This window comes from Nannobrachium achirus, assembly GCF_963921795.1.
Source record: "Nannobrachium achirus genome assembly, chromosome: 15".
Taxonomy (NCBI): domain Eukaryota; kingdom Metazoa; phylum Chordata; class Actinopteri; order Myctophiformes; family Myctophidae; genus Nannobrachium; species Nannobrachium achirus.
The window spans coordinates 51948221-51971774 of NC_137822.1; the positions used below are offsets into that span (position 1 = coordinate 51948221).

General features: G+C 40.9%; 2 protein-coding genes and 1 pseudogene across 3 annotated transcripts in view; 1 reads left to right on the plus strand and 2 right to left on the minus strand.

Moving 5' to 3' along the window:
• Positions 1–6472: 6472 nt before the first annotated feature.
• On the minus strand, positions 6473–7224 carry LOC308299928 (stonustoxin subunit beta-like; the record flags this gene model as incomplete). The annotated part of the gene is made up of 2 exons (XM_080743706.1): positions 6473–7053; positions 7212–7224. 2 exons carry the CDS (start codon positions 7222–7224, stop codon positions 6473–6475), a joined length of 594 nt encoding a protein of 197 aa, XP_080599832.1.
• A 766-nt stretch (positions 7225–7990) lies between these two features.
• Positions 7991–17809, minus strand: LOC308299929 (NACHT, LRR and PYD domains-containing protein 3-like; annotated as a pseudogene). Its single transcript has 8 exons — positions 17797–17809; positions 15295–15357; positions 14114–14200; positions 11759–12898; positions 11167–11677; positions 10889–11076; positions 9432–9602; positions 7991–8180 (listed from the first exon to the last, which is right to left on the minus strand). The product of its transcript is annotated as an NACHT, LRR and PYD domains-containing protein 3-like (transcript).
• A 596-nt stretch (positions 17810–18405) lies between these two features.
• LOC308299930 (extracellular calcium-sensing receptor-like) overlaps positions 18406–23554 on the plus strand; it is a gene marked incomplete at both ends in the record, with an annotated part of 31760 nt that continues 26611 nt past the window's right edge. The window contains 2 exons of the mRNA XM_080743707.1: positions 18406–18428; positions 23336–23417. Of these exons, the coding sequence (XP_080599833.1) occupies positions 18406–18428; positions 23336–23417 (105 nt within the window). The remainder of the gene's footprint in view (positions 18429–23335; positions 23418–23554) is intronic.

Below are 23554 nucleotides of genomic sequence, written 5' to 3' on the forward strand. Positions count from 1 at the left end.
CGGGTAACGGGTTGGTCCACGGATCTGATTAATGACGGGCGGGGCGGGCGCAGGTTGTCAAAATCTGACCCGTTCAGGACTCTGTCTTGAGGGGACACTGTATGAGCTAATTACACACTGAAGTGCATTGAGTGGAACACAACACCAGTGAAAGAAAGTCTGTACCGGAACATGTTCACAAATTAATTTAACATCTCCTTTCACGTTAGGAAGAAGGATACCTGCCAGCAATGTGAAATATTTGTTAATCTCCCTGAAAATGAGAAAGCCCTTCGGATCGATGAATAATTGGCACATCAGTCATGAAAAGAGCAATCACGACAGCATAAAAATACAGACAAGGAACCAGACCAAACTGAATGCATAGTCAGGGAAGACAGCACCTTCCCCTCTTTACTAATGGGGCGGGATTTGACAAGGAGTGGATTGTCGAGTATCATGCACTTCACTGTGTGTAACAGACAGGTTGATGTCATGTCAGCAACAATCAAAGGACACAATGACATGCTTTGACAGGCAATGACTGAATGTGCTGCAGGTTTTTCTCTCGTCTTCTTTCCCCCGTCGGATCCCCATTCCCCAATGTGAAAAAAAAGAAGAAGAAAAACTGCAGCTGAGCTATGGAGTACCCATAGTGTCTCCCCTTCTCTTCCCCTCTCTCTGTTTTATCATTTCTGATATGCCAGTCATGTGGATTATTTTTCAAATGGGACAATTAACTTAAGAACTAGACCAGGTCACCTGGTTGTGCCAGACCCGCAATGAAAACTAGTATGGCACTGAACTAACACATGAACACACAGGATTTTATAGTCTCAGCAACAAAGCGTAGTGAGCTTGTAGATCAGCTGTTTTCACTAGTATGGCACTGAACTAACACATGAACACACAGGATTTTATAGTCTCAGCAACAAAGCGTAGTGAGCTTGTAGATCGGCTGTTTTGACTAGTATGGCACTGAACTAACACATGAACACACAGGATTTTATAGGCTGAGCAGCTGGAAATGTTTGTGAGCTTGTAGATGGGCTGTTTTCACTAGTATGGCTGTGGGGCAAATGTTTTGCAGCACTGAACTAACACATGAACACACAGGAATTTATAGTCTCAGCAGCTCGTCAGCCAACTCAACTCAGCTGGTCCCGTACAGGTGACGGCACTCAAGGCAATCAGCCGAGCAAGGGAAGGGAGGGGCAGATGAGCAGTCAGAGGCAAACACAGGCACACTGAGGAAAAGAGGGACCGACCGACCGACAGACCGACAAAGCCTTATGTAGGCCGACCCCCTGGGTCTGGCAATAATTGAAAAAGATATACAGTGTCATCATCATTGTATCAAAGTATCCACCAGTAAGACTCCCTTACCGGGAGATAAGCGACCGTCAAGTCGCATACATAAACTTTAGAAGGCAATTGTAGCAAATCATGAGGGAATATGGGAAATGTGACAGATCCATGTTGATGACGTGACTTTAGAGATGCTGTGTACCGCTTTGCATGATTTTAGGGCAAAATCTGTAGGAGCAGTAAAAAAAAAAAAAAAAAACTATTTTTCACTATATATTTGAAATAGCCAATCTACAAGCTATGACTTTATTTTTTCAAAAATGTTACAAATCTGGAATAATGTGTGGGACTGGCACGAAATATGTTGAAAAAGGGGGTCCATGACTAAATACTCCCTACATATCAATTTTGGGGTTCCATATAGCGCACCCGGAAAAGTGCTGGTGGCCACCAAAAGTGTATTGGTACAGAGTGTAATGTTAGATACACTGTGGCAGGAAGAGAAGTTCAACTGAAAAGAAATCTAATGTTCCTCAAACAGGCAAGCACACTGACAGAGACAGCATAGAGGATGGTTTATGGAATGAAAAGGCTGATGGCAAACAGAGGGGTTTATATAGACAGGGACTTAACTAGATGCAGGTGAACTCAAAGTACAATCAACACTGGGATTGGCTGTGGCAAACAGGACACAGGTGACAGGGGTTAACAATAATTAGAGTGGAGAGACAAGACAGCTACAATGGCAGACAGGAAGCAGAAGAACTTTACTACAAAATAAGAGACACTTGGGGATGAACAGACTAACAGAAATTACAAGACCAAAACACAAAATACTGAACACATTGAGGCAGAGCTACACTCAGTGTGATGTAGGAAGCCTTTGGAAGTGCAAACTTTGAACAGGTATAGCTCATGCTCTGTTTGACATACAGCCATGAAACCTGGACACACATACACTCCTCATGCCGAACAACTTTGCCACTCTGACTTTTGACCTTTAGATCTCCCACCATTTTGAATTATATAAAAAACAGTAAAAATGTATCTTCTCCTGGGATTTTCGTGTAATTTGCACAACACTTTTTTCTAAGGCTGTCAGTCGATTAAAATATTTAATCAGATTAATCGCATGATTGTCTGTAGTTAATCACGCAATTAATCGCAAATTAAAAGCATATTTTTTATCTGTTCTAAATCTACCTTAAACAGATATTAATACTTATATCAACATGGGAGTAGACAAATACTTGCTTTATGCTAATGCAACTTGCTTTATGCTAATGCAGCATGTTTATTATTTTTGGAATAATGACAAATACTGTCCATGACAAATACTGTTCATAATAGGCCTAACAAACTTAAACTTGAGAAAATATCTGCTTCCATTAGGACAGATTAATAGTGAGAGCACCACCGCTCATCTGCCAATAGATTTAGGTGAGGTGCTGCATGCCTTAAGAAGGTCTACTGTATGACCAAAAGCTTGCACTTTATTTAACTGGAAAATAAAGAACATGATTTTGCACACTTTTGAGTGTGTGGAGGCTCCCTTTCATTTTTAATTAGGACAGATTTAAAATAAATAGGCTAAACGTTTATACTTGGCATTCAATCACTCAGACCCCAGCATCCCAATTCTAAGGGGATATTCACCAAAAGTAGCAGATCTACAAGCTCACTACAAGATGCTACAAGAGCTTGTAGATCGCTTATTTTTGGTGAAGAGAGTCGTGTATGGAAAAAATAACTCAAGTACAGTGCAACTCAGGGGTGTTTTACAAAGCAAGCATAGAGGCATTAGAGGAATTGTTATCAAGTAATTAAGTAATTAAGTATTCAGAGACGTTCCTTAGCAAAAAGATCTACAAGCTCATTGCACAGCACAAAGTGACACGCTATATATGAGCTGTATTTATGCCATTTTGAATAGCCAAAGTATAAACTATGCTTAAAGTGGTTCAAATGATTGTGACACTATATCAACTATTTGAAAGGACACCTGGGGGTCCCCAGACCCCACTTTGAGAACTAATGCTTTAGGTTTTTAAATCAACAGACATAATCAGCACAAACTCTGCAATTAATCCTAGACAAAGGACATTAATTATATAATTATATTTAAAAATATGAATAATGAACAGATGCGCTTTTCAAAGAGAATGAACGTTGGAAGTTTATTGTCATAAAAGTTGATAATAATGTGTACATACATCATTAGCAGTCATGACATTCTTGTCTAACTCAACTTTACCAGTTTTTTACAATTTACAATATTTAATCAATCGAGACATGTTCTACCGTTCTTGACAATTCAAGGAAAAAGACGTACAAAACCAAGACTCACACATGAATGAATAAGATCAGCATCTGTATATAGAATATCATGTAGTTTATACATGACAAAGTTTAAAAAGCAACAGCCGGGCATAATACAGGTCTTATTGATCATGTGAACATGTGAAACAAACAGCAAACATCACATAGTTGTAGCTCTGATCTGAACAACATATAACCCATAATTTACAAGCTCTATACAGTCTGGCTCATATAGTCTGAGAGAGGGCGAGTGTCTGGCTCCAGCCCCTGAATCGCTAGCCATGCCCATTAAAAAAAAAAATATGTTGAGGAGTGAAACGAAATGAAAATTCAGGCTGAGTGTCAGGCTAACACTAATATATTGCATCACTTTTCTGGCTTTGTATTTGTACATGTTGATATTTGTAACCTTGAGAGTGTGCACATGGACAGTGGTGGAAAGTACGTTTACTCAAGTACTGTTCCCGTCTACAATTCTGAAGTACTGTACTTTTCTTTTTACTCCACTGCAATGATTTCACAAGTAACTACGTAGCTTAAATTATTACAAACAGTGCCGGTTCTAGGACTAGTTTTTTCTTTATTCATTTCTTTGCTGATACGGGCAGATATGGGTGTCTCAGCACATTGATTTATTACTGACAGACAGTGACTGGAGCAGCCGTGTGACAGGTCACAACACACACAAAGTCACAACCACTGTGGCCTGTGAGCCGCAGATGGATTCCATAATGCAATTTGCAACTTGCATTCAACTACCTGTGGCATATTATCAATTATTCTGTTGTGTCTTGTGTGAGATCTTTGTTTTATTGCGTATTAAAATAATAATGTTCGTTTTTGGATAGGGGATATATATATATATATATATATATATTTTTTTTTTATGTGGCCCCCTTAGTGGTTGTGGCCCTATATATGCATTTCTGGTATACGTTACACTGATAAAAACCTAGATGCGCACGCAGGTCGGTACCAAATGAGCCAATGAAAGCAGCCCTCCCCAAAACAACAGGTTTGGGGATTGTTGGGAATTGATTACATGATACAGTCACCTGTGCATTTAGTCTCACTGTTTGTAAACAAGAAACGGGTCTATAACGACCGCTTAAAAGAACCAGGCCCTGATTACAAAACATAAATGAACCACTATTTTAGATGTGAAGTGTTGTGAGCTTTTAGAGCCATTTCTGAAACATTGTAACATATTTTGAAATGGGTATAAGTTCATGCTAATACTTTTAGCAATGAAATGTTTGAATACAGACATATTACTTTCTACATTGTGGCGTACTACTTTTACTTAAAGGAGTAGTTCACCACTTTTCAACCTGTATTCATATAATAGGGCCTCACTAATGTTCATAATAAAATAGCAATTTTTTTTTCTATTCAGTCTGGGTCTCATAGGAGAGCTGTCAAATCCTTCTACCGCTGACATCATCGTTTGACAAAAAAAATAGATAATATTTTTGAAAAAATAAAATTGATTTTTATTATCACGAGAACAATGGCTTCCACTTTAACATTGCAACTTTTTCAGGAATAGAAAGCCTGCAGTTTCTATTAGCTTGCATTTCCCATTGATGATCTCACCGGTAGAAGGATTTGACCCTCCCACAGCTCTCCTATGAGACCCAAACTGAGTAGAAAAAAAAATTGTGATATTTTATCATGAACATTAGTGAGGACCTATTATATGAAGATAGATTGAAAAGTGGTGGAGTGCCCCTTGTAATATGCCATATGGGATGAAATTAACCTTAACCCATTTGTAACTGTCAGGGGGTACAAATTAAACCAAATCGACCATAACCCATTTGTAAGAGGGTAAAAATTTAACCAAATTGACCCTAACCTATTTGTAACTGTCAGAGGGTACAAATTAAACCAAATGGATCCTAACCTATTTGTAACTGTCAGAGGGTACAAATTAAACCAAATGGATCCTAACTAGGGGTGTAACGATATCGAAAAATCGTTTTTAATTTGCAATGATCTACTATATCGTTTGCAAAAGCAAAATATCGTACCGTTTTGGCTTTGTATCATATCTGTATCGTTTTACAACCGGTATTGAATCGTTTTGCAGTGCAAATAATTGACTGTATGGAAACTAAGTATTTGTGCCTTGTATTTAGCAATTTTAAGAAGGAAAATGAAAAAGAAGGGTTTAATTACTTTTCCATTCCATATAGCTACTCTTGGTCCATCGATACATGTGTGTAATCTCTGTGTTCAGGTCGGTGCGGGTTTGTCCATATGTTTAATGTCCATGTATTTGCTAGAGAATCACAGTGTTAACTTATTTATATCCATAGTAATAGATGTTTCCCTTAAAAACATGCACTATTGACACGTTTCACACAGATTTAGTTTCTTTGCTAAATAGTTACTATATCGATTTTAAATCATTTAATCGAATCGTATCCGTATCGTATCGCCATGAATTAACCAATATTGTCCATGTATCGTATCATCAACCATGTATCGTGATGCGTATCGTATCGTTGTTAAAATGTATCGTTACACCCCTAATCCTAACATATTATTTGTAACCCTAACACCTAACCACCTCGTTGTCGTCGTGGTAACCCTAACCTAACCCTCCTCCTGCTCAGTGTCGGTTCTTGGCATAAGCAACATAAGCGGTCGCTTAGGGCCACAACCACTAAGGGGCCACATCACAGGGAGAATATATATTCTTTTAATATAAATATTATGTCACGTATCCCCTATCCAAAAACTAGCGTTATTTTAATATGCAATAAAACAAAGATCTCACACAAGACACAACAGAATAATTTGATAATGTTCCTCATGCAGTTGAATGCAAGTTCTAATCTTGCATAGGGCCACCTGAGTCCTATAACCAGCACTGCTCCTGCTCCTGCTCCTCCACTATCTGACACAGAGACACAGAGCTGTCTTTATAATCCAAATAGAACCCAGCATAGAGTGGTTCAGTGAACGTGGACTGGACGGTGTGTAGGTGTGTCAGTGTGTCAGAGGACACTTTATAGAAGGACAGAGTGCCGGCAGGCCAGTCCAAATACACTCCTACTCTGTTGGAGCCGTAGGGTCTGACAGGGAGGTCAGTGTACTTCTTATCGTGGTCCACTCTGTATCTGTTAACATCACGATAACAAACCAAACACCAAGACTTGATATTATTTCCAAAGCTACACTCATCACCCTTACCCTTTCTTTTGATTCCTCTGTATGTCACTGCTATCTCAACCCTTTTACCACTCCACTCCGCCTCCCAGTAAGATCGTCCAATCAAACTCTCTCTACAAATCACATGTGCATAGTTTGTAAATCTGTCTGGATGATGAGGATACTGAGGATACTGATCCTCATCCACACATGTCACCTTCCTGTTGTTGTCAGACAGAGAGAGACAGCTGTTTGCCGTGTTTGGATCCAGTGTGAGTTCACACACACCTGATGAGAGAACGAGATACAACACAACAACATTTTACAAACAAATAAAACTAAATAATGACATGTTATTATGAAAAGAAGATAATTCACATACATTACCCACCTATGCCCTATTTCATATTTAGGCTTTTCAAAAATAGCTGATCTACAATGCTCACAGAGCATAGGCATGGTGATTCATCATACACTGCCTGGATATCAGTCAGGACTGGATCACGTTTTATTCACAGCATCGCATTGATGTCAAAGAAAATGTACTTTGTCATTTGTAATTATGAATACTACCACTATTCAGTCTACCACTAACTACTGATCTGAGAGAGTAGAAATGGAACCAAATGGAATCTAACCCATTTTTAACTGTGAGGATTTTACAGTGAAGCTGTTTCTCCATCAAGCCTACTTTAGTCTACTTTGTTGTATGACGGCACAATGTGTTGTGAGTTTTTTTTTTTTTTCCTGCATGCTCATTGGCTCATAACATTTAATATTTAGATGAAGTGGTAATTTTTCAATAATCGAATATGTTCAATTAATGATGGGAGAACAAGACACAATGCAGCACCAGTTTACAAAGTATAAATAATACTATATCCTATCATAAGTCCTGCAATTCCTACTATCCTACTATTAATTGAAACCTCTGACTGGATGTGATAGCTGGATGTTGTGCTGTTTTAATTTAATGAATAAATCAATATACACACTTACTTGGTGCACGGCACTTCTTTAAACCTCTTTTCAGCAAGCACACTCCACCATGGTCAACACTGGGGATGAGGGAGAGACAAAGTCAGGCCTGTCTTTTCTCTTTGAAAACAGAATCAATACATAACGATTTCACACAATTAAACATTAAACAATTAATACTTTTCAACATCACACTCACAGTGTTAGCGTACTGTAAACCTATAGAGCACCATGCCACTGAGTGGCATCAAGTGCCTCCATACTTAAGAGTCTTAAGGCTGCAGTGCGGATCCCTCTGTCTAGCAGACAGTAGCGCCACTCCTCGGTCTCCTGGATGATTTTTGCTGAGGTCCAATTCTTTCAAATGGGAGGGGTTGGAGAGCAGAGCTGAGTCCAGAGAAGAACAGCCTTTCTCTGTGACCAAACAGCCTGATAAACTACACACACAAGCACAAGCACACGCACGCACGCACGCACGCACGCACGCACGCACACACACACACACACACACACAGACAAACATAAGTATGCACACATGCATATGCATACATGTACACATACACTCATATACACATGCAGTGCAGTGCACACATACTGTACAAATAATTATGCATTAATATTTAAAGACCCATGCACACAGAATCTTTAAGTAGCCTACCTCAGAGTGTGTTATGATGAATGTACACTTCATTTGTCTTTACCTTTGACTTTACTACAGTTATAATTCTTAAATATATCTTTGTTAGTGTTATTATTGCTGCTACAATCCTGACTACTAATTGAAGCAGAGGCCAAATTGGCCCGATTTGCATGAAAGACGTCTCACAACACATGGTTGGATCTACAGACTCTACAGACAACTTTCACACTCAGATAGCTCAGATCTTTGCCTACGTTCTTAGCTACTTCCCCTGCCTCCCTACTGTACTTGCATGATGTACAGTTGTACAAAACAAAATGTTTCAGTAGAACCGTCGATCCAACCAATATGCCCATAATAGGGGACAAGGACTGAGAGATACAGAGATCTCCATATATGGGCACATATCCGTTTTACATCAAACTGATATCACACTGACAAGGACTGAGAGATAGAGATTTCCATATATGGGCACACATCCGTTTTACATCACACTGACACTTTCTAAGTGTGACTATTTATGACAACAGTTGTACATGTGACATCACTATTATCCAACAGTATAAAAAGGATACTGTTGGCTACTGTTGGCTGCTTTGCCATGACTGTGACTAAGTCTCAGGACCAGACACTACACCAAGTTGGGGTCTTCTGCCCCGGAGACCTCTACAGCCATGGCAATTTCTATGTGGAGGCCAGCAGGGTTCGCAAATTGCACAGAAATCGCAAATTTAATGCAATTTCCGAATAGTAAAGTATAAAATACAGCTAGCATGATCAAGAACACAAGACAGTAAAAGGCCCAAAGCATTTAAGGGTTTGCCCTTCAAAGCACCAGGAAGTTGCTGAGAAATTTGCTGAGTGGGCAGGGCATGAATAGAGTCCATTGTGTGTATTGCAGTGTGTTGTGTATTGTGCAGATTTTGTCTGTGCCTTGCATTCTAATACTCCCAACATTCAATCTCAGCACCAACATCTGTGTGATCATAAAATATGATCACATGATATTGAATCTAACTAGTTATTATCAGTGCACCTACTTACTGACCTGAGAGTTTCCAGTATACAGTGCTTACTCGCCAGTCCAGCAGAGAGCAGATCCACGCCACTGTCCAGTAGATCGTTGTTACTGAGGTCAATCTCTCTCAAACTCAAGCTGGAGCTGAGAACTGACGATAACTCCTTACAGCATCTCTCTGAAAGGTTACAGCCACTCAGCCTGGACGAAAAAAGAATGGTAATTGAATTTTATTTTCTATTAAAATGAAATAACATAATCTGACCAGTTCATATCAGTGCACGCACAGACACGTACACGTATGTACATGTATGCACGCACACGCACACACGCGCACACACACACACACACACACACACACACACACACACACACACACACACACACACACACACACACACACACACACACACACACCCACACACACACAGTTAGGCCTACCTACTGCATGGCTGGACACACAAACATAATTATGCACACATATAATACATGTGCATACGCTCATACACATATGAAGTGCAATGAGCCAGTGTTCATTTTTACAGCAAATTTTGATGTAGTCTTTTTTAAATACATTTTAATTTAGTTTTAGTCACATTTTAGTCATTTGAAAAGTTTTAAGTTCTACTCTAGTTTTAGTCAACTAAATCTACAGTTGATTTTGTCGACATAAGTGTATTTTGGCTGGCCTTGATGGTGTCATAGTGCGTTATTTTACACTTGGTTGCATGCTGAAAATAGCCGATCTACAAGCTTACAACGTTGTGAGCTTGTAGATATTCTATTTTCAGAGTGTAACAACAGAGTGCGACCAAACTTAAAATGACTTGTCTTTTAGTTCTACTGGATCTCTACTCCACTAGTCCCTCCCTAACATTTTAGTATAGTTTTAATTTTTCTAGGAAATTGTCGATATGTTTAGTCAGTGACAACAGGTAGTCAACAAACATTTTTTATCTTAGTTTTAGTCGTCGAAATTAACACTACAGTGCACACATACTGTACAAATATGCATATAATATTTTACCCATGCACACAGAATCTCTAAGTACCTCAGAGAGTGTAATGATATTACTTAATTTTTCATTACTTTTTAATTTACTACAGATATAATTCTTAAATAGCTTTGTTAGTGTTAATATTGCTGCTACAATAATTAGGAATTGGCTGGAACCAAAACCTCTCATATTATGAGATGTAACATTACACATCTTTAATCTTTGATTTATTTAATCTTGAGTACAGAAACACTGCCTCCTCTACACTGATATGTTCCCTATGTTGACTATATTGTGTGTAGTGTAATTGTGTTCTAGTATATTGTACTGTGTTGTGTATTGTGTGTTGTGTATTGTGCAGATTTTGTCTGTGCCCTGCAGTCTAATACTCCTAACATCCAATCTCAGCACCAACATTTGTGTGATCATAAAATATGATCACATGATATTGAATCTAACTCGTTATTATCAGTGCACCTAGTTACTGACCTGAGAGTTTCCAGTATACAGTGCTTACTCTCCAGTCCAGCAGAGAGTAGATCCACGCCACTATCCTCTAGATTGTTGTTAATCTCTACTTTGTAGATTGTAGGTCAATCTCTCTCAAACTGAAGCTCGAGCTGAAAACTGACGATAACTCCTTACAACATCTCTCTGAAAGGTTACAGACATTCAGCCTGAATAATAAAAAAAGATTATTGTAATTATTTTCCTATTAAAATAAAATAACAATCTTGAATCTAACGACTTATTATCAGTGCACCTACAGGGCTATCTTGGAGGCTTTGACAACTGGCAACAGCCTCAGAAGACACTCCTCTGAAGCAGAGAATTTCTTCAGGTCAAACACGTCCAGTTCCTTTTCTGATGACAGCAATATGTAGACCAGAGCTGACCACTGAGCAGGAGAGAGCTTGTCTGTGGAGAGACTTCCTGAACTCATGGACTGTTGGATCTCCTCCACTAGAGAATGGTCATTCAGCTCGTTTAGACAGTGGAATAGATTGATGCATCTCTCTTGAGAGGGATTCGCCCTGATCTTCTCCTTGATGTACTCAATGGTCTTCTTATTGGCCTTGGACCTATTTCCTGTCTTCACATCAAGCAGTCGTCGTAAGAGAGTCTGATTGGACTCCAATGAGAGGCCCAGCAGAAAACGGAGGAACAAGTCCAGGTGTCCATTGGGACTCTCTACGGCCATGTCTACAGCGCACTGGTAGAAGTGAAATTCATTTTTTCTTAGCTTTAGCTTTGTCAACTTGGAGGTTGCTTTTGGGTCTGACAGTACATTGTCACCTTTTCTTAGCTTTAGCTTTGTCAACTTGGAGGTTGCTTTTGGGTCTGACAGTACGTTGTCACCTTTGTTGATGAATGACACATAGGCATAAAGAGCAGCCAGAAACTCTTGAACACTCAGATGGACAAAGCAGAACACTTGGTCCTCGTATAGCCCATACTCCTCTTTCACGATCTGTGTGAAAACGCCTGAGCACACAGCGGCATCTCTGATATCAATGCCATACTTTTCCAGGTCCTCTTCACTGAAGATCATGTTGCCATTTTCCAGCTGGTCAAAGGCCATTTTTCCCAGCGACAGAATGACATCACTGTTCTGTGTGCTGTTGGTGTACTTTTTATCTTTCTGTTTGGACAGATCCACTGTGAAGTGGATGAACATCGCAGCCAGGGTGTTAAGTGTTGCTCCTTTCTCATCCTGTTCTCCTTCTCTTAACGCATTCTCCAGAACGGCAGCAATGATGGAACAGAAGACTGGGATGTGACACAAGATGTAGAGGCTTAGTGATTTCTTGATTTGTGAGAAGATTGTTTTGGCCACATTCTTATCACTGAATCTCTTCATGAAATACTCTTCCTTTTGAGCATCAGTGAAGCCTTTGACCTCTGTCATCCTGTCAACATAATCAGTGGATATCTGATCGGCTGCTGCAGGTCGAGTGGTTATCCAGATTTTAGCAGAGGGTAGCAGGTCCCCCTTGATGAGGTTTGTCAGCAACACGTCCAAGGAGGCCGGCGTTGTGACATCGGTCAAGATATCATTGTCCTCGAATTTTAAAGGAAGCCGACTTTCATCCAATCCATCAAGGATGATCATAACTCCGGACCCGTCGGGGCCACAGATTTCTTCCATCTTGGTTTCACCAAAGTACTGATGAAGAAGCTCCATCAAGCTGAAAACCTTGTCCTTCTTCCTATTCAGCTCTCGGAAAGTGAATGGAATCATGAAGAGGACATTCTGGTCGGCTTTGTCTTCTGCCCAGTCCAGAGCACGCTTATTTGCTAAGACTGTTTTACCAATACCAGCCACTCCTTTCGTCATCACTGTTCTTATTGGGCCCTTTTCTCCAGGTAACGTTTTGAACATGTCCTCAAAGCTGATTATCTTTTCTGGTTCTGCTGGTTGCATGGATGCTGGTGCAATCTGTCTGACCTCATGTTCTTTATTGACCTCGCCACTCCCACCCTTTGTGATGTAGATGTCTGAGAAAAAGTGTTTTTTTCCCTTGTTTTGTAGACAAAACCTGAAACTTCTTTCTCAGTTTAGACTTGAATCGTTGTTGATACACAGCAGCAGGAGTTTCTAAAAGACAAAAGAGGAAAGGCTATCATTAAGGGTAATGGTAATTATGGAACACAAATGAGAAGGGTTGGTGATTCTCAAGTTAACCGCTTGAACTCTACTTGGCCTTATGGCCTTGCAATTTAGTTGACCGGATTCCAGTTTCTGAAAATAGATAGAAACTCACAACGCATCACCACGTGGTGATGCTGTGCGTTGTGAGCTTCTAGATTGGTTATTTTCGCCGAATGTTCATCTCCTAAGGCTGGCGCTAGTAATATCAGAACTGATCAAATTTAGATTGCTTTCACCCCCCCCCCCCCCATCATCAAGAGGAATACAGGATAATATCCCTATATGACACATAGGCATAAAGCAATAACAATTAAGTGACAATCTAATACTCCCGGTGTTTATTGTAGAGTTTTTTAAATGCATATGTTGCCATCACTTTGTGATAGTGTGATGATAAAGCTGTAAATTAAGACTTTCTTACTGCTCTCAGCAGGCTTGTTAGTTGAGACTTCCGATGGCTGTTCAGATCCTGCATATGGAGAAGACAATAATGAAGTGGACTCAGTGGACATGACATTCATGAAATATGTCATTATGCCATAATAACAATCATATCTTTACAGTATAACATACCACATTAGCCTGGTAGACAATATTCCGCTTGTGGGGTGGACACAACAATGAATAATAATATAATATGTAATATAATATCTTACCCATGCTCTCCAACAGGTGGCGTTCGTGTTGTTTAAGGGCATCGTAAAATGCTGCTTTGATGTTTTCCCCCCCTTTATCTGGCATCAATGTATACAGTAGTCTCATTTGGTCCATGCTTGTCTCCTGGGCTTGCATCTTGGCACGGAACTCATGGTGGACCATTGTTCCTAAACTATCTACTATAGCCATCACTGTGTTAACCTTTTGAATCAACTGTGCCCTATTCTGCATCACAAAAAGTGCTGTTTGCAAGAAGAAGGAAAAAAAAGAGTGGTTGAGAAATGCTTCACAAACTATAGTAGAGTATATCATTATGAAATGGGACTCTGTCATTATCTAGGGAGAATAACTTTCATAGCTTAGCAGTATGCTATACCGGGTAAAAATATATTGTGTAGGCCTACCTTTGTCTGTGGAGCTGTTGACAGGACCACCAGTTTGACCAGAGATGGCAGGATTGTTAGCCGAGTCTTCTGGTGCAAGTTCAGATCCTGCATTAAGGACAAGAGGATAATTAAGTGTGCTCTGTGGGAGCATGACATTCATGCAGTGGGACTACTGTCATTATCAAGGGAGAATGACATTCATATTTTACCAGTAAATATCACATTTGCCAGGTAACAAAAGCATTATGTACCCCTGTCTCTGGCTGTGGAGCTGACATTGATGTTGATGTTGCCAGAACCTTCAGTTTTACATGACTAATACATTAATGCACTTTGTCAAATCAGAGAAGGATTTAAAGAGGTGGTGCCATAGTTTTGTACTGTTTCTGTTTTGTAATAGACCACAGGGTGGGGTTATAATGTGCACATTTGCCTGCCCTGTGTATTGTTGGTTACTTCCTGAAAGCTGAAAGCCTGAGTCAAAAGGCCCAACTGAAAAACACTGAGTAAATGACATCATATGTGACTGAGTGTGACACAGGGGCAGTCATTTCGGAAGCCACTACTTTAGACCACAGCTGAAATTACTTTTTTTTTTACTAAAATGTGATAAAGCCACAAAAGCATTTCATAAATATCAGGCTACATTTCACTTAAACGCCAGAGCTTAACTCTTGTAAATAAGACTTTTTTTAATTAATGTGAGAGATCATGCAGGTCATTGCAGGTTAGACATTTATTTAGAACTTGAATATCTCAAAAGTAGTATTTCAGCATGGCATCATTCTATAAGCCATATCTTCAACAAAAAAAATCAATGACTAGCCGTCAGCCGTGTTGGGACACATAATAATCAACCCTTCCCCCTTTACCATACACACAACAGTGTGGGTGTGGCTAACTTAAACTGGGTCACCACCCACCTGACAACCAGGCATACTTAATGAACTGGTGGGTGTGGCCACATAAAAACATAATTTGAACACTTTCTGTACACTTTTTTGAAGAAAAAAAAATCTTCCTTCTATTATAATCATAATACCTGATCATCATGTTTTAGGGGAGAAAATTCAGGTAACATATGTAGCTATAAGGCATTTTTTTCTTTCTGATAATAATGTGTCACTAGAAATTAAACATTTTCTTTCTTTCTTTCTTTCTTTCTTTCTTTCTTTCCTTCTTCCCATTGCCATTATTACCTGGACAGTCCTCATCTGACAGTTCAGGAAGTTGAAGTTGCTCCATTGTGTTCAGGATCTCTGCTGAGGACAGCACCGCTGGTCACATGTCTTCACTCTGTCACCCATTGATACACATTTACATTTACTTACTTCGTTGATCTTTCCGTCAGAATATAAAAGGAAATTAAAGTAAGCAATTTACCCCGAGTGAGAGGACATTATGCTCTCATAATGTCCGCAGTGATGGTGTTATCGGACGAGGCGCAGCCGAGTCCGATAACACCATCACTCAGGACATTATGAGAGCATAATGTCCGACCCCGAGTGGTAAATAGCTTTTCTACCACTTTTTCCCGTATACATGAAAGAAAACACATAGTTGTAACTTGCAAGGATCTTAAGTTACAATCATTATTGCCTATAAAACTTCCGCGAGACAGCAGATAGTTCCACAAACAACATCTTCTACTCACCAACAGATGGCGCCAACTCCATACTAATCCATGCGTCTAGCTTACAGCTAAGCTAACGTCAGTTAGAAGTACCGTTCCGGCCGTAAATAGAGGCTGTTCGCTTCCAGAAAGGCATAGGTTCAGAGAAAAGGGGCTTTAAAGTTGGCGGATTGCATTGGATCCAAATAAATCGGCGACTATAGCATGCACGTTAGTAAACATAGGACCGTTGCCACCGTCATTTGTTGGTTGGGGGAAAGGACCTCCTGAAGTCCCCGGATGTACACTGAGGCGCATTGATCTCGGACACACAACGTTGCGGCAGTTGTCCTCTGATAACCTCCGGAATTTAGCCAATCAGAATCCAGTATTTGAACACGTGACTCGAAAAAGTGGTAGAATAAACATTTAAATACATACATTAATAAATCCTACTGGATAAACAGTCACTTACTGTCACTGCCAGTGTTGGGGGTAACTTGTTACTTAAGTAACTCTTTGCGGTAATGGGTAATATAACATGTTACCAAGCGTTAAATTCAGTAGGCTAATTTATTATAAAGATTAGCCACGTTAGGTGTGCATTACCGACTGTGCATCTTCCCGTTTTGGGTTGCAATTCATTCCTATATTCATTAACATCCCCCATGTCTTCTTCTTTCGTGTATCATTGTCCTTGATGATTGGTTGACGATTTCACAAGATTTCTTGTTACTTAGGGGAGGCCATGGGGCTGGCTGTCGTCTTCTCCCCCGTGCACCCCCACTGTCCATCAACACTGAATACCAATAAGACTCCCTAATTGGGAGATAAACGACCGTCAAGTCACTTACACAGACTTTAGAAGGCAATCGTAGCCAATCAGGAGAGAATATGGGAGCAAACTTGATAAGGCTATACATAGTAGACATAGCTCTACCCGGATATTCTTCTTCTGTAATCCAGCAAAGTTGATAAGGCAATGGTAGGCAAGCAGGAGGAAATATGGGAAATGGGACAAATCCATGGTGATGAGATGACTTAAAACATTCTGTGTACTGCTTTGTGTGATTGTAGGGCAGAAAGTGCAGGAGCATGTCGAAATAGCGATTATTGTGGAACCTCAGTAGAGGCAGTGGAAAAATATGTGTTTTTCTAAATTTGGCCACATGGTGGTGCTAGAAGAGGGTCATGTGCAGGTAGATGTGAAGATTTTAAGTGGCATGCATGCCTATGTGTTGAGGGAATGTGTGTAGCACTTTGCATCATTTTTAGGCAAGATCTGTAGGAGCAGTGTCCATTAATGTTGTCAGGAAAAAGCAGCCTGATGGAGGCGCTAGAACAGGGGCATGTGAGAAATCAGGGGCAGAGGTTGTTATTTGCCAGCTAAGGAGTGTGTGTGCAAAGTTAGGCATGGATAGGGGCAATGGTGGCAGAGATAAGAGTAGGGCAAAAAGTGTTACGTGACGTTACGTGACGTGATGGACTGACGGACAGCCAGTGGAGGTTGACATCACTGTGATGTCAGGGGAACCACACTAACATAATCCCTTGTATGCCCATATATGGAGATCCCTGATGCCATCAATATTAAGCCAATATCTAACAGGACTTCATATGGGAATGCATAATGAAGGCCATAACAGAATCCATATATGGCCAAGACAGATGGCCAAGACAGCCCATATACAGGCTGGTTCTACAGACAGGGATCTGATCATCTCCATGTATGGGCATAAAATGGATTGTATGTATGATGTCAGATGTCATAGATGTCATAGGACTTGCACATAACGAATAACTGAGTAAGCATGTTTGTGGTCTCACAGCATATCTCCATTATACAGTACATGGATCTCCATATATATGGGTAACTGGTCCGATATACATCACTGGCCAGATGGTCAAGACATGGCGCGACCTCGCCCTTGATGTTTTTGGCATTGAATATACGAACATGGCTGTATCCCCAGTAAGCATGTTCTGTTTTCTACTCTCTCTCTGACGTGATGTGATGTTACACAACGGGACTGTTTATTTTTGAAGCGGTGAAAGCCACTTCCAAGGTGTGGATTTGTGTGTCCCGTACCTGTCCCGTGCATCTCTGCGCTGTGATTAGTTCGTTTTGTCTGTCCTGTGCATGTCCCGTACAATCCTTGAGGATTGGTCAAGCTTCACATGACAATTTGGCCCTCCAGACAAAATCATTCATTCATTCATTCAGAATTCATAAAAATATAGAACTAAAGCACATAGAACACATAGAATAAAAATTCACAGCTTCACTTCGAACAGAGGTTTGTTTTGTATAGTTTGATCTGACAGACCTCATGTGTCTTGTGCCAGAGAAAACAGTGCTATAGACTATTCATTCCTACTGATGCTGTCAAACTAAGTGTGTTGTTTTTTTTTTATATAAAACACAATAGCAATTGATATCCTATTAATGAAGGAGAGAAATAATCGATTATTGGACGAAGTTACGTTTTCTAACTTTTTGCGAGGGGTTTATGATCAACATTGACTCAACACTGAAAATAGGGCAGTGCAGTGCAGCCTACCTAAACACTTTAAAACCAAGCTTAAAACATTGACAACAAGGCGAGCTCAGTGCAGGCATTCACTCAGATGACATCTTGCTCGGGCGAGTCACAAGCCCACTTCTGCCGACTCAACGCTGTCCGAGCTGAATACCATTATGGCAGGAATCACAAAATTAAGGTTGGCGTTGAGGATTGGCCATACAGTAATTCAACTTGTTAAGTATGCAAATATTAAATATGTATTTTAAAAGAATATTATACCTCAAACATTTTACCTCAAACAATATTTACTGCTGGGTCCTGTTGAATTCACATTCAGATGAAGTGGATGTGAAAAGACAAGAGACATTTTACCTTCATCTGCAGAGGAGACGTTCAAAGAAAAGACGGTGCTCCACCTTCAACAATCCAGAGTGTCTATATTCATCTGAGGGTGTTGTCATTAACTTATTCAACAAAAACTCTGAAAAACATCTGACGTCAAAGTGTTCTAACCTGTCAGGTAACATTGTTCTCCGTGTGAAGGGCAGAGTTATTATATTTTGTAGATTTTTTTTTACATTACAATACATTTGGAGGTTTATTGCTATTAGATTTAATTTTAAGCCTTGTATTGTTATGTGAAATCATGGTTAAAGTTTTGCTCCATAATTTAGTTTTCTTCAGGGGCAACACAATGTTTGAATTAAAATGTATACTTCTCAAACTCACCAACCTGAAAAGGCAGGTGTCTTATTGTTTATAGCAAGCATTTGATTGATAATAGTCAACAAATCCTTATTACTAAGAATTTCTTCACTTAATGTCAGCCCTTATATTGAGGGCTTGGAGTGCAAAGGGGGTAAGTGACATTGTAACTTTTTTTTACGGACAGCTTTTCATTGATTGTAATAATGTAATTAAAAACAACATTTAAAAGTATATTTTAAAATACATTCATTGAAGCCTAATCTATATTAAAGTATAGATTGCTTAAACATTGCCTTGCGCTCCAACTCCAAGCCCTCGATATACTCTTGTCATGCAATTGCATTAGAGCCGAAATACCTCTCTACGTTGTGAACTTTGATCAGCTGGCACGTTTCATGGAAAATATGTTTAGTATTTTATAGATAAAGCTAACTGTAACATCGCAAAAGTATATTCTATGTGAAGTTGGACAATACAAATATCTTACACGCACGCACACACACACGCACACGCACGCACGCACGCACGCACGCACGCACGCACGCACGCACGGACACACACACACACACACACACACACACACACACACACACACACACACACACACCTGTCCATGGACACCTCTGGTTGAAAAGACTTTAATTATACTTTTTTTGTAAATCTTTTATTGTTTCGGTTATTTCATTTTCTATAATTTGCTGCATGATAACCTTGGTATCAGAGAGAAGAATGCACTTGTCCCTTGATAGGACAGTGAAGGAGGCAGTACATATGACTGTGGACGTACTGTATAGCAGATTTACAAGTGTGTGTGTGTGTGTGTGTGTGTGTGTGTGTGTGTGTGTGTGTGTGTGTGTGTGTGTGTGTGTGTGTGTGTGTGTGTGTGTGTCCTGTCTATTGCCATCATTGACTGTTCCTTTGACAGCATAAATAGCTGCCATACCAATGCTTGCGTAACAATGTTTTATCCACCAGTAAGACTCCCTAATCGGGAGATAAGCGACCGCTTATCGGCATTTTATGTGAGCTGCAGTGGAGGGGGTCCTCCACTGGGGGCGTCACCACTTTTGCATCCGTTCTGGAGCACGAGGAGTGGGTGGTCCCCGGGAATTCCCCGTGAGCAGCCCCGTTGGGGTGGTCATTTGGTCATTTTTGCACATTTGGTCATTTTTTACACTTGGGGGTCCCCCAGGGAGCTGGGGGTCCCTGGGGCTCGGGGGGTCCTTGGAGGTGGTAGTTTGGCAGGCAAGGAGTGTGTGTGCAAAATGTGGCATGGATTGGGTCAACGGTTGCGGAGATATGAGCAGGGAAAAAGTGTGACGTGTGACGTGTGACCACATTTGGTCATTTTTTACACTTGGGGGTCCCCCAGGGAGCTGGGGGTCCCTGGGGCTCGGGGGGTCCTTGGAGGTTGTAGTTTGGCAGTCAAGGAGTGTGTGTGCAAAATTTGGCATGGATGGGGGCAACGGTTGTGGAGATATGAGCAGGGCAAAAGTGTGACGGACGGACTGACTGACTCACTCACCCACGGACAGACTGTGGAGGTTTTGGTAGTAAATGCGACCTACGGTCGCAATAAACCTTTTTTAACCAGTAAGACTCCCTAATCGGGAGATAAGCGACCGTTGGTCGCTTATCTCCACAAATATCACAACCTCCACCTCTCACGTCATACGGGCAGCCATAGTTACACCTGGAATGTTGAATCTCCATATATGGAGATAACCTACGCATCACACAAAGTCTGACCTCACCAGCCCATACTTGGGCATGGACGACTTATATCTCCATATACGGAGATGGCCATATATGGAGATACGATGACATCACAGAGTCCACAGCTGATGATGTGGCGTGATGTCATACAATACACAAACAAGCCCTATATAAAGGGGCAATTCTCACCAGGGAAGAGAGCATTGCCTGGAATGTTGAATCTCCATATATGGAGATAACCTACGCATCACACAAAGTCTGACCTCACCAGCCCATACTTGGGCATGGACGACTTATATCTCCATATACGGAGATAGCCATATATGGAGATACGATGACATCACAGAGTCCACAGCTGATGATGTGGCGTGATGTCCTACAATAAACAAACAAGCCCTATATACTGATGCGATACGATGACATCACAGAGTCCACAGCTGATGATGTGGCGTGATGTCATACAATAAACAAACAAGCCCTATATACTGATGCGGAGATATGCGACCGTAAGGTCGCAGTTTAGTATCAAAACCTCCACCGGCCGTCCGTCCGTCGGTCGGTCGGTCGGTCGGTCACACGTCACACGTCACACCTTTGCCCTGCTCATATCTCCGCATCAGTATGACATCACACCACATGTGTACACAAACCTTTGTGTATGTTGCTGTGGCAACAGTCTGTTGTTGCTGGTCTGTTAGTGTACGTTAGCAACCACCTTAGCAACCATGGTTTTACCCTAGCAACCAACTGTTTACCATAGCAACCATGTTTTTTTACCCTAGTCTCAATATATTGAATCCACTTTCACCATGTAAAGTCCAGTTCAACATTTCAAACACCAAAAATGGTAAAATACTAAACAATACAGGTTCTCAGGGTTCTTGAAGATCAAGAGTCTTGGTCAAATACTTCTGTTGGTTTCTGCACTGATCATTTATACAATTCAGCTGTGTTTGCTCGTGTCATCATGATGAGGTCATAAATCAGCCATGCCCAAATATAGATTTTACGGGTTTACATGCTTACTCAGTTATTCGTTATGTGAAAGTCCTATGACGTCTATGATATCTGACATCATCATACATACATTCCCTTTTATGCCCATAAATGGAGATCCCCTCTGTAGAACCAGCCACTGACATCACTGTAATGTCAGGGGAACCAAATCCCTTTTATGCCCATATATGGAGATCCCTGTGATGCCAGGGGAACCAAATCCCTTTTATGCCCATATATGGAGATATGGAGATCCCCGTGTTATACATTCCCTTTTATGCCCATAAATGGAGATCCCCTCTGTAGAACCAGCCACTGACATCACTGTAATGTCAGGGGAACCAAATCCCTTTTATGCCCATATATGGAGATCCCTGTGATGCCAGGGGAACCAAATCTCTTTTATGCCCATATATGAAAACCAGTACTTGGGATTTGTTGATGTAAATGTTCACATAGAGTGTAATAATTGGTAAAACAAACTTTTGGCCTATTTGTGGAGATAAGCGACCAACGGTCGCTTATCTCCCGATTAGGGAGTCTTACTGGTACAATACACAAACAAGCCCTATATAAAGGGGCAATTCTCACCAGGGAAGAGAGCATTCCTCGACTCAGACCTTATCGCCAGGATCAACTAAGCTTATAGCTTATCATCACATCCAACCATCTTAAGATACTCAGCTAGTGGGGAATGCTCTCTTCCCTGGTGAGAATTGTCCCTTTATATAGGGCTTGTTTGTGTATTGTATGACATCACGCCACATCATCAGCTGTGGACTCTGTGATGTCATCGTATCTCCATATATGGCCATCTCCGTATATGGAGATATAAGTCGTCCATGCCCAAGTATGGGCTGGTGAGGTCAGACTTTGTGTGATGCGTAGGTTATCTCCATATATGGAGATTCAACATTCCAGGTGTAACTATGGCTGCCGATGTCATACTGATGTCAGCAGTGTGATGTCATACTGATGCGGAGATATGAGCAGGGCAAAGGTGTGACGTGTGACATGTGACCGACGGACGGACGGACGGACGGACGGACGGACGGACGGACGGACGGACGGCCGGTGGAGGTTTTGATACTAAACTGCGACCTTACGGTCGCAATAAAAAGTGTTTGTGAGTGAGTGAGTGAGTGAGTGAGTGAGTGAGTGAGTGAGTGAGTGAGGGTATTTCGATTTAAAAATGTTTGTATTTCTACTCAAATGAAATGTTGAATACAGGAATTTTACTTAAACAGAGTATTTCTATTTTGTGTACTTTTAAGCAATTTAATAAGAGTATACTTCCACCACTGTTCAGAGTTAGTACTCAGGAGCCCTTGCATCCAAGTTGATGTAACACTGCATTCCTTTAAATCCTGTCATGCCCTTCAGTATATAATGGTGTTGGAACAACAGAAGTTCAGGAGAGAGAGAAACACACCATGACTCCACCCCCTTCTCCACCTACCTGCTCAACGCCACCTACCTGGCCTACCTGGCCCTTAGCTCCGGCCCGTAGTCAGCTACCTAGCTCTATTTATCCTCACTCTAACTTCCCAGAACCCCTCTTGCTTTTTCGTATCCCTCCACCACCCCTACACCACCACAGCCTTTTTTCCCCTCTCTCTCTCACTCTACCTTTCTCTCCTCTCCCTATCCCCCTCTCCTCCTCTCTCTATTTTCTATTCTCAGGTTCCTGCCGGGGGTTCAGTCCACGTCGCCGCTGACGGTGCAGACGATTACGCTATACGACCCCTACCCCAAAGACTCCAGGGTCAGCGACCTTCCCCGGAACCTACACCCTCCCCAATCCTCTCTTTCCATTACTGCTTAATCATTGATTAATTCATTATTATCGATCGATTTGATTATTGTTTTCAACATTGATCCGTGCCTGCTCATCGATCATTG